This window comes from Stegodyphus dumicola, chromosome 8, assembly GCF_044657685.1.
Source record: "Stegodyphus dumicola isolate Sdum_Otavi_A_Nest chromosome 8, ASM4465768v1".
Taxonomy (NCBI): domain Eukaryota; kingdom Metazoa; phylum Arthropoda; class Arachnida; order Araneae; family Eresidae; genus Stegodyphus; species Stegodyphus dumicola.
Genome location: NC_140775.1, coordinates 103,488,775 through 103,501,614, shown reverse-complemented (window position 1 = coordinate 103,501,614; position 12,840 = coordinate 103,488,775). Strand labels below are relative to the sequence as shown.

General features: G+C 32.3%; 1 protein-coding gene across 2 annotated transcripts in view; it reads right to left on the bottom strand.

Annotated features, from left to right (window-relative positions):
* LOC118183648 (cubilin-like) overlaps positions 1 to 12,840 on the bottom strand; it is a 128,646-nt gene that overhangs the window by 75,101 nt on the left and 40,705 nt on the right. The window contains exons 2-4 of one of the 2 annotated variants that reach the window (XM_035353244.2): positions 11,420 to 11,447; positions 6,868 to 7,119; positions 2,487 to 2,624 (exon numbers count right to left, since the gene is read on the bottom strand). In XM_035353244.2, the coding sequence (XP_035209135.1) occupies positions 2,487 to 2,624; positions 6,868 to 7,119; positions 11,420 to 11,447 (418 nt within the window). The remainder of the gene's footprint in view (positions 1 to 2,486; positions 2,625 to 6,867; positions 7,120 to 11,419; positions 11,448 to 12,840) is intronic. The other variant, XM_085822206.1, reaches the window with a different exon arrangement.

Below are 12,840 nucleotides of genomic sequence, written 5' to 3'. Positions count from 1 at the left end.
TTCCATCACCTCTGTAACTGTGTCTTTCCACAACGTGAGATTGGTTGTATCTGGTGCGTTGTTCCCTCCAGATCAACTGACGACCTGTATCGCTTTCCACTGTGAACCCGAATTCGTCTGTGAAGCGAACAGACGCCCATTATTGACTGGTCCCCAGGAGACGTGTTCTCTTGCCCAACATAAACTGGCATCCCTATGTTCTCGGGTTAAGGAGACACAAACAACTAGTCGTCTTGCATACAGACCTGTATTGTGCAGGCGTCTGCGCGCTCTAGTAGCTGAGATTCTTGTTCCTGTTGCCACTAAATGATCTGCCATGATCTGAGCACACAGTAATGTTACTCCTCCTTCGGGCCGAAAGAGCTAAATAACGGTCTCCCGCATGTGTTGTAACTCTAGATCTGCCTGGAACATGTCTTCTAGACAAAGAATCCTCGGATTAAAACTGTTTCCATAGTTGGTGGACCACACTACAAGACATATTGAAACGTCCAGCAACATCAGCTTGTGACATCCCCATTTCCATCCATCCAATCGTCCACCACCTCAACTAATCGGGGAAACGACTTCTCCTGCACATTGATAGATTCTCCTGGATATTCTCAACGAAATTGCTATTAACAATTGAAGATCAACACTCGTGAACAAAAATTACAATTTTTGCCTTTTTTGTCCAACTCCTATATAAGTATTCCTTTCTGTAAAGTAAAAGTGGTAGTATTGTTTTTGTATGCATTTTCTTAAACTTCGTCACTATCATGTATATAAACTGTGAATTTAAATGTTACTGACATTTTTGTAATGGTGAGCCTTCAAAAACACGCTGTTCCTTAATTTTTGGAGGGCATATATATATATATATATAATATATACAGTATTCAGTATATATTCAGTACGCATTTTAATTTAGAATAAAGAGCTGATAATAAATAAGTTATTTCATAACAATAATAAAGCATTATGAATAAATAAGAAGACATATCCAATTTTGAAATTCAATAAACAAGTGCATAAATGCAAGAACCGAAGTGCAAATGTTGAAAATTAAATGCAATAAAAGAAGAATTTATGCCTAGCAGTACCTTTTCACGAGATTAGTGTATCGACAAAAACAAATGGATCAGCTAGTTTCTGAACTGATAATGACACTAATTTACTAAATTTAAAACTTCAGTAAACTACAAAACAATTTGCATCTTCATCTGTTTAATACCTACGGGATGGAAAGAGAAAAGCATTTTGTTCAATTCATAAAAACAAAATTCTTTACGATCCATAATTGTAAAATCAGTATCAATATCATTCATTTGATTTAAATAAATCTAATACAAATCAAGCCAATTAAAATAATTTATTCAACAAAAATACTAAAAATATCAAAAATAATAGAAACTGCAGTCTGTACCAGCCAAGCTGTCGTCCTAAAACAAGTGTTTAAAGTAAAATATTTAAATTAAATATTGCATCTAGAATTAATAATTAAGTTAAGTAAGGTAAATAAATTGTACAAGAATCTACAAACAAAATTAAATACATATTCGAAAAATTGGAATAAGCTAACTCTGACACTGCTGTAAAACTGCACTGCTGTAAAAGTTTTTTAAATGGAGCTGTTAAAAAATAATTATTTTTATTTTTAAAGGATAAAAAGCGAGAAATATATATGATATGTGCGCGTAATATAAAAGGTATAAATAATCGTGATACTGAATAATGTTGTAAAGAGAATTAAAATATTAATAATTTAAAAAATTGAATAATTATAATAAAATTAAACATAAGTAAAGTAATTATGAAAGCTGAAATGTATAAAAAATAATTTGGAACACTGGGTGAATAAACGTTTTACATAATAACCAGTTGACTGCAAAGAACATAGTATGCAGCAGGGAATACCGATTCAGAATGATTTTTTTCCGTCCACATTTAATCTCCATCGGTTAATAAAAATTTCTGCTTTCTTATTCGCTGAATCCATTATGTACTGTCTGCGTCATTAGCTTTATGCAAGAATCAGATGACATGGCTTAAACAGATACAATAAATTATTTTAAGTAGCATCATATCAAAATATGATGCAACTAAAAATAATTTATTGTAAGCTGTTACTATTTTTAGGAAAGAACGGAGAAGTACCCAAATTGAAATTGAAAATTAAGCTGTTATTGCAAACTAAAGCTAAAATTTTGATTTACGTATTTATGTATTATCTATCTATCCATTTATCTATATATATATTCAATTTATTTTTTTCAAAGTTTTTAAAGATAGTTAAGTACAGAAAGGAACTGTGAGAAACAGTTGACTGAATTATAATATTTTGTACGAATTTCTGGATTCAATTAACACGATTTTATTTAACGTGGTGTTTCGCTGGGATAAATTAACCATGCTAAGCCAGGAACTTTGTTTACGATACCTACTAATCACGAATGTAAATCGATCTGTATAATCGTTGCAAAACAAGGAATCTAGTAATAAATTACCATTGTTGTTTCCGATCATATTTTCCGCACAAGAGAAAGGTAGCTGCTTTACTTCTATCAGAAATCCCTTTTTCTGATGGAAAGTGCTCCGGAACTTGAATACCAACTTGTTTGATCCAGGAGGGAAGAAAATGAACTCTGAAAAATATAGTTATCACTTCACTTTCAGGTGCATATCCAGGGCTAAATGCAAGAAACCATTAATTAAAATATTTCTTTCCTTCAGTATCATAAAAAAAAATCTACTTAGCCATGCTTTCATTACTATAATGCCTTTTAAAGCCAATAACTCCTAAAATATTAACCAGAAATTTAGTGCTACAGGAAATATGCGTTATGTTGTAAGAAGTAAAATTATTCTTATGTTAGGAAACTGGAATTTTTCAATTAATGTCTCTTAATCCTCAGTACATTACAAAGAAACATTTTCTATTTGATAAGTTAAATTTCTATCTTTTTTTTTTCTTTTTCTTTAGACAAAGGAGTTTTAGCTCAGAAGGTCTATTAGTTTTGAAACGGGACTTTGCGTTAAAAAATTATAAAAGGCTGAATCACTTTTCAAATTGTTGCCACCAAGTATTATATCTGCATGCATTATTTTAAAAGAAATTAAATAAAGGAGAATGTACATGAATTTAGGTTCTCGCGTTGTGAAAAAGCTACGACACTTAGAGCCATCAAATTTTGAATAACATAATCCTCCAACCGAACATGGGCACCTGGAAGCCCGCAGTTTGAATTTTGAATATTTTTATTATCTATTTCTCAGTCTGTAAAACTTTATCAAATTTTTGATTAACAAACGCAAAGATTTCAAAGCAAACAATGGTAACACTGTGCATAAAAAAAATCTCCAGCGCGTGAGGTTGTCTATCGGAAATTGTAAAGATGTGCTGTTTTTAAGTATTTTGTGGTATTACTGTTGAATTTAATTTTATGTGGTTTTAACGCGAAGAGCATGAATAAAATAAGGTAAGAAATAAAGGTAACACACAAAACTATAAAAAAAACCGCCCCTTTGGGCGTAATATAAGATTTGAAAGCTTTCAGACTTTTTTCTAAAAATAATTATTGAGGGGGAGGGGAATTTTTTCAACTCTCTCTTCTTTGCGTTCCATTAAGCATATCAGGAGGCTTGCAGAAGTAAGTTATAGCACTAAGATACGACATAAACAAGTATGATATCAGTGCAAAGAGTGGAAAATAAAAAATTAACAACCAAACAAAAAATAAGCAAAAATTTAAATATTTAAAAACGTAAATTAAGAACGCACTTCTGAATAGTGTAAATGGTTTCTAATGTATGAAATTTCAGAAAAATTGAGAGCCAAGACAAAAGTTAGTCTTTTAAAGTTTGAAACATAATTAGAAAGTAATATCATGGTAAAAAAGGTTTTACATTTTTTAAGAAATTAGAATATTTAAAATCAAAACAATCCTAAAAATATTTGAATTATGAAAATCAGGAAAGAGTTCGGAGTTACCAAACTTAAGTGTTTCAATGATACCAATACAGAACTGAACCTTTGATCTTTAGAAGATGAAAGAATAAGATAAAAACCCAGTAGCAGCAATACAATTGACTTTTGATAACCCACGCTTGATTAAGTTATTCACTTTTGATAACCCACTTTTAGTTTAAATACTTTTGATAACCCACGCTTAGAATAAATTAAAAAAGGAATTAAAAGTAAGAGGTAAAATTTTGGTTTCCATTTGAAAGGTTCACTGCCTAGATCAACAAAGTCACAGGTCTATTTAGAAACTGATTTAGAGACCGAGTACCGACTCATTTAGGACATGGGCTTGCATATGTAGTACTATACTCGTATTTATGAAAAGGAGCTTTCTTGATTGTTCATTTAAGGTTGAGTTGAAGATTTCGTGTAAAAAATAATAATTTCTGCAGAAAATTTATCTTAAATTCCAGGCGAATGAGTTGGTTGCATGAGCGTTTTCGTGGTTTTCCTCAGATGTAACGTGATATGAGTCAGTTTTCGTTAAATGTCCTCCATGAAGACATATCTTCTATTAGGCAGATAGCCCTCAAGTTTGCTTTACCATAATCAAATAAACCAAACCATACTGTTTGGAATTAAATGTGTTTTATTGATCAAAGAGAGGACAGATGCTACCATTAAATAGCTATTTTTAGGATTGTAATTTCTGAACAACAATATGATTATTAAATTGGTATGAAATGTAAAAACGAATTCGAGATATTAATTAAATTTTGCTATAATCAGCTTCTTTTAGAATGATATATATTTTTGCACTTGCTGAATTTTATGTCAGAGGACGCTTATCAAATAATTTATAATTTATAAATTCTTTTCTAAAGTAGTCGTTAAAAGGACAAAAGAATAAATATTTTTAAATGCCAGCTTTTATCTAAAGTTTCGATTCTTAGGGTACGTTTTAAAGAATTATGATTCCTTCAGGAGTGCTATCCTAGTGTAAACAGCTAACATGTTCAGCTAGCATTTAAGTAGCTAGCACCCACTAGTGGTAGAGCGGCAAATTCTCTGAACACTGGTAGTTCGACCCAGGTTTACAGGACCTGGCGAATGGGCAAGATGTATGAGCGTTTCATGGTTCGCCTTGTGTGTAACGTAGATACGAGTTAATTTAATGCCTTGACGAAGGCATCTTTACGCAGCTAGCCCTTGCTTGTGTACCATAATCTAATAACTCGAACCAGCTGACAATTGAAAGCTACATGGTTCAAATCCTGATCGTAGCACATATAGATGATTTATCATCTATATCCTCCCAAACCTTGCCCGCAAATTTTGCCTCTGATTTAAGATATTTGATAATTTCTCGTCAATTTGGTGACATTCTAGGAGGACTTGTAAATAGTCTGTAAAGGGTAAAGCAATTCAAAATATTAAAGACACAGCATTATGGAAGTATTAAATAGATAATAATCCAGAAAATACTCTTGAAAAAATCACAATATCAAATATGATAACTATGATGTGGAAAGACACTAATGCAGAATTCAAAGGAAAAGTACACTACAGCTCATGTTGTAGCCCTACATCTGTGTACAAAACTAATGTTGTTACTAAAGCTATACATCCAACAGAAATCGTGCGTCAGATTTCTTGGGTTGGCAATAAAGTGTCAGTAATGATATGCAAAAATTGAAACCATTTTTCGTCTGAGCGAAGTGAAAGTTAACTCGCATGAGGCAGTGATAGTAGATACTTCTACTCGGGGCAGTATAACGATAACTAGGAAAACATTCCAACTTCGAAACTTTGTAGTCTTCCAAAATATCATAATGCCTACTAAAAACAGCAAATTTTCAATGCCGCAGTGCTTTCTATCAGTTACCTCGATCGTCACCGGAACAAAGGAAAGTTGACAATCTTTTTTTTTTTTTTACATCTGTAAAGTTATTATTATTATGAATAACCAGTTATTTTATGATTTAGATATTTATGACCTGTCTATCCGTTTTCCTACCAGTATATTTATGACCTGTCTATCCGTTTTCCTGCCAGTATATTTATGACCTGTCTATCCGTTTTCCTACCTGAATGCAAATCAGATCGAGAGTGCATAAGGTGAGATTTTAGGATTTTAAGACAGAATGTGTTTCTGCCTCTCGAAGCCACGTTATTGTGTTAATTAGCTCAGATGAGATTGTGTGCTTTGGCTTTGCGATCCAGTTACCAACATTTAAATTATTACGTCGGGGAGAAGTTGAGCCAACTTCTCGTTAAATCGTTTTTGTTCTCTTCCGCTACTTGACTTTGTTTTAATCTTGAACTGAGTGTTACTTTAAGTTACATCGCCACATGTGGTTGGCTGATTTGTAAGCACGAGTCATGCATTTATATTCAAGCTCTGATTTAATGAAAAAGTTTGTTTTGAAACCTTCTGAAGTGTGTCTGCCTTTTCTGGCGAGCAATAATTCGCTCCAAGTCTGTTAGGAGTTTGGACTTAGTTTGTGCTACCAAAGAAAACTATATACATCCTCCCATTCAGAAATTAGTTAAATGGTTGCAACATATTTGAACCATAAATCCGCACTCAGCCATTCAAGTTTTCAATTTTAATGCAATATTCTACAAATTACAGGATATATTCAAAATTTTAGTGTAAAATAAGCTTTCCCTCAACAGACAAGTTCTACTTTGTAATAAAATTTTGTGAAATGAAAATTATTTCACATTTATAATAAAATACGAGGTCAGTCTGATGTTAAGTCTATTAAGAACGTCTGAAGTTGGCTAGGCTAAGCTTTGACTTCAGTAAATTACTACACACTTTTCAAAGTTGCATATATTTTCTAAAGTTAAGGTCTTCCCATGTTAAGTACAGAAGAACGTAGCTGTATTTCGAATCAAGCACACACTAGAAAACTTACTTTTTGACCCTGAAGGCAGCTCACCGCAGAGTTTATATTTCTTGTTTCCGTCTTGTATTTCGAAATAATCCTGCGAGCAATTAGTGAATGTCATTTTTGCCACTTCGAACCACTCTATAGTGAGCTTCACCTCGCAGGTGTCAGGAGAAAATCTTTCAATAACGTACTGACAGCGAGAGTATCGCGGGTATTTGCTAGGGTATCCTGGCGATCGTATCGTGCCATACTGTCCAGTAATGCTGTAGTTGCAGTCTGCAGAAGGGGAAATGAAATATTACTTTTAGTAGAAATAGAACTTACCATTTTTTTCAACTACTTAGACATCTAGAATTGAAGTTTGAAGTAAATTAAAACTAGAGTATTAAATAGCATAAAAATTTCAAACTACATGCAAATATTCATTAGATATACTATTTAGGAGGAAACGCTGTACGTAGGAAGATCGAAATTGAATGTAAGTAGTACAAACAGTCTACATAATTTTGTCAAAAAGCAAGCTTGTATTTTTTCGTTATTAGTGAATGAAAGAAAATTTTTGCAGTTTGTAATTGCATTCTGAATGTTATCTACGTATGTTTCCAATTCAGTTTTGGGAAGAGTAGTAAATCAGCCTAAAGCTGGCTGGTCCCAAGCTCCATTTGCGAAGGATTTTATTTTCAATGTAAAAATGGTGTCACGGTTGTGACAATAATTTAGTGAGACCTCTGACACTTAAAGAAAGGCAACGAATGACCATTATTTAGCATTAATTATGTGAAGACATAGAATGTACATAACCAGGGAACAGCCTGTACAATTTTCCGTAGCCACTGGTAGAAATGTATTAAAGAAGAACATTATCTAAGACTTGGTGGTACTAGCCTATATGCTACAAAAACCTGTAACTTGCTTTTCTCTCCTTTCTTTTCACAGTACAGGTCGTTTGAACTATTGAAGACAACGTAGACTTTTATCTGTGAAGGTGATTAGGTCCCTATCCCCTTTAGAAATGAACCTGAGATTCAGCTTGCAAAATTATGCTATCTTTAGCTAATCCGGATAGAGCTAGGCTCATTTGGATATACTTTAATAATGGAAGTGTGAGGTTAAACGAAGGCGCACCCTTGCGAGTGTTTTTCAGAAGTAATTTGCACGCCGTATGTTACAGGGATGAGACCCTGCTCTCCTATGTCAGGTTTTTTAGGGGAACTGTTAGTCTAAAATTATTATTGATGTTAGGATGCATATTTACATGACTTCCTTAAAAGCAGAAGATATTACTAGAATTAACTGGCCAGTCAGATCACCAGATTCATATTTCATAGCGGAAATACAAGACTGACTAATTTGTCGCATGAATGTTTAGACGACAGTCACCACCAACAGACCTTTACGGGTTATGAGGGCTCTTCTCGATGTTTCGAAAAAATGGAATTTTTTGTTTCAAAGTGTTAAATGGACTGGTCTTGAGTACGCCTCTTTGTTGGCACTCTTTTTTCCTCTTAGTGCTTTATATTCATACTTTTTCAAAATGAACTTTTGCATAAATCGTGTTATTTTTGTATAAATCAAATTCTCTCTGTATAAATCCTCATCAAATCCTCTTTGTATAAATCATATCTTTTTAATATGAATTTGTGTAAACTATGTGTATTTCGTCCGATTAGCCAGCGTAAGATTTGAAACTCTAATCTAGATGAGTACATAGTTGCTTTTTAACGATTCTTAGGCAATAAATGCTATACACTGACTAAGCAAGTGGTGGATGCTAATTCGTCACTATCTGAGTTTGTCTGAATACATCTAGTTTCTTCTCCATGGCCACTTTTTAAGCGAGGGGGAATGTAAGAAATATTCACTTTTCTCACTACGTGCTTTTTTGATGGAATTGGTAGCACGCCAGTCAAGAACAGGAAGGTCCGGAGTTCGAATCTCGGAGATAACAGAGCTAATTTTTTACATTCTCCGCTACGGAAAAAAGCCGTGTAAGTAGATGGTAGAGCAATTATTGGACGATTTCGAACGTGTTCCCGAGTAAATGATCTACCCGTGTGAAATTGTTTTTAAAGTCGAGGAATCTTAAAATACTTATCACAAAAGTAAATAGTGACAACTTTAATAGACTGTTCTGCTGCAAGCCGGCCGAGAGCACACCAGAGCTGATTACCTTCTCCGAGCCACAATCCAATTACCTTTTAATTCTCCAATTATCTTCTAATCTAATCAAATCTAATAATCTAATTATCTTCTCCATCTAATTTAATCATCTAATTATTTCAATCCAGTCTAATTCAGCCTAATCATCTAATTATTTCTATTCAGTCTAATTCAGCCTAATCATCTAATTATTTCCATCCAGTCTAATCCAGCCTAATCATCTAATTATCTTCTCCATGTAATCTAATCATCTGATTATCTCCATCCAATTTAATCTAATTATCTTCTCGGAGTCACAGCTGAGCTTATCCAATCAAAAAAATAACCGGAATTATTCTGAACTTTTCAGTCAGCAATTAAATTCTTCTAGTTCAAATCTTCAGAGAGCTTCATTATCTTCAACCATTGTTTAATTAACATATTAATGGAAATTAAACGCTAAGTGTTCAAATCATGCGATATTATTCACATAGTCTCTTTTATAATCACAAAGAGTTGCGTTTAAGGAAATTACAGCATGCGTTTAGAAATTCAGAATTTGAATTGCTTGCTTACCGGTTGGAAAGCAGTATACTTTAATTTGTAGTTCAGGCTGTTCCATAGAAAGATAAAAATAATTAAACAACTCAACTATGACAATTTGTCGGGATCTATCTTGGTATAAAGAAGCGAAAGTTTAGTAAATTGGACTAAAATTAGAACATGCATTCTAAACCGCCAATGTGCAAACTCATGATCACTCGGAGTAATAAAAATAATTCTGTAGTTTTATCTTTTTAACAAAACATAGCATTCTTTAAAAACTCGAGACCTGATGCATTATATTTCTTAATTGTCAATAAAAATAACTATAATTTTGTTTATTTATTTATTTTATTTTTCATTTTAAAGATAGTTTTTGGTAAGCAATCAAAATAAGAATTTCTTCAATGTGCGCAACTAGTGCTTCAGTTCTTTCTGCTCTAGTCATTCATTGACTGCTTAAGGGTTTTATTTGCTTGCACCATTTCTAAAACAGCCGTTTTCATGTTCCTTTATTTCTTTTCATATCGATCAAGCTATCTGATTCGGCCATCATTTAAATTCTAATATTCAGAATAATTTACCTTTAGCATCATAAATTTCATTTTTATCCTAATGTACATGAAATTAATAGATAACGTAAACTGTTACTTTTTCAAATTGCTTTAAATCTCTGAAAAAATTATGATATATTTATTGAAAAATTCCCACGTTTAAGTGAAACCACACAATTAGGGATCAACTATTTAACGTTAGACTTCAGCTCCCTCATTCGTAGACGTAAATTAATTCCTGCAGATTCGTAGACATAAATTTCTTCCTAACGTTGTTGATGATATCAGAGCCCTTTCTTAAAATTTAACAAAATTTTTCAGATTTAATGGTGCAAACAAGAGGGAATTCCATGGGCTTATCACATATTGTCTGTAATGAATCTCTTCTTAAGAATGCTGTAGAATTCATTGAGATCAGATTTAAGCTTGGACATTTTAAAAATAAACTTAAGTGTATATTACATTTTCCGATGTACGATGCGGTATTCGAAAGGTCAGTATACCCCTTCAGGATACATGGAAATATCGAATTCGATTCTTAGATTTTAGATTTAATGCTCCGAATGAGCGAAAAGAATAACTACGCCGTACAGACTGTTTGCTATTTTTCTTTGCCTGTCAGCGTAAGGTTAGTTTCACAGATTATTAAAGCTTGTTGATAATCAGCTTTGGGCTTCGATTTAAGGTTAGAGGTCTTATTGAATATGTAAAGGATTTTTATCCTTTCCTACCGCTTGCATTCTGGGTGTAATTAGAAGCACATCCAGCTAGCAATCGGAAAATGAGCAACTCGGATCCTTGTAAGGACAGTGCTGTTTATTCTTGTTTCTTGTTCATCCTAAAATATGGCGAATGATAATTCATCACCGTCTGGATTTGGTGACTAGATCCCCACCCCCTCAGTCGCCCTTTAAGTGGGAAAGAAAGAATTTAACAGCTTTTCCCTTTAACTCTTTTTCCCTTACGGCTGAATTTCCTTTCGTTCCTCCTTCCTTCGTTTTTAATTTATTTTATTTCGCAGTAATTTTTAAAGCAGATTAATTGTTATTAAGATTTAATTCAAGGCGTATCATACAAATTAAATTTCAAAGAGTATCAGAACATTCTGACATATTTATTTTTCATTATCTTGAGGGGTTCAAAAAGGTTAGAAAATCATTCAATAATGCACTTGTGAAAAGTTCACATAGTTTAATTTAGGAAAAATATATTAAATTATTATATAGATCAAATATTTTAAAAGGAAGTTATAGATTTTATTGTTTTATATTTAGTGTCTTAAGTTTACGTGCTCAAATTAATTTAGATGAAAGGTAGAGATATAGAAAAATAAAACCTACCTGAGGATTCATTTTCCAAACTTTGGCCCTGTTAAAGAAAGAATTGTAAAATTAACATGTAAATAATTAAATTATTTCATAATTCATTAAATTATAAAAAGAACTTATAAAGTTACGAAAAACATTTTTTAAAGAACTATAAAATGCGAAGTTACGAAAAAATTTCTATAAAAGGAAGAAAGCAAATCAGAAAGGATTCCAATTTTAACGAAGTATAGAGGTTTTTTATGCTTTGGCTGAGCATCGTAGATTACCAGTCTGCTCTTGGACTCATTCCTGCTAATACAATGTTTTCATTTTTTTAGCTTTATTACATCAATTTCTTCGCAATTATGCCACATAAAATTCAAGAGTAAAATATTTAAAAGAAGTTTATCTTTAGAATAACCGGTAGAGTGTTAGAGGTTTTGAATACACTCTTTTTACATTCGCTATATTGTTTCTTTAAAAACTAGCTATTTGGAACAGTCAGCAGCCCAGATGAGCTATCATGAAAACAAAAAATGTGTATAATGGGTTTAATGAGTCCAGTTAGTACCATTTCATAAAAATAGTTATTATTTATAATGAGACATCTCATGATTTAAGTGCATTTTTATTTGAATTAATACGATTAAAAGGCAGAAAAATATTTTTGATAATTGCGTTTATTGCTTTTCGATCGCCTAGTTCGTTACTCAGCAAGAGAAAGATAAGTTCGAAAGCTTTATATTTTGCCGAATAGGAAAAGTCTGTCGTGCTGGAGATGAAAATATTATATCGAACAGTGTTGCCATTTTTCGCTTTTAAATCGTTGAATTTGTTAAACAAAAGTTCGTTAAATTTGTAGAAAATATGAAATAAATAAAAAACAATTTTTAAATTCAAAATTTGGACTTAGAGGCTCCCATGTTTGGAAGGAGGATTACTTTCATGAAAAATTCGGTGGCTCTAGGTGTCGTCGTTTTTCTAGAGTGCAAGGAACATATATATATGCAAACAAAATTTTCATTATTAATTTGTTTTAAATAGCGGTAACATATTTTTCCAACGATTTAAAAAGTGATTCGGACACAAAATTGATACGGGCAAAAATGAGTTTTAAGACTAATAGCACCTCTGGTACTAAAAACCTTTTTTGCGAAATTATACAGTAACTTGTATATATTTCCAGAACTAAACAAATAAATAAAATTTTTGCTTGGAAATTTTATCAATTTTAAGAACTCTGGGAATAATTCAGGCAGTGTCCCATAATACATCACTTCTATAACATGGTTTCATTCCAACATGGTTCAAGAACACAGTTGCAAAATTACAGTTTTAATTTAAAGACAAACTACAGCAGCGACAAACATAAAAAATGGCAAAATTTAAGTCTGTTAAAAGAGTTAAATACAAAAATATCAAAGCAGAATAAAATTTCATGATAGTCAAACAAG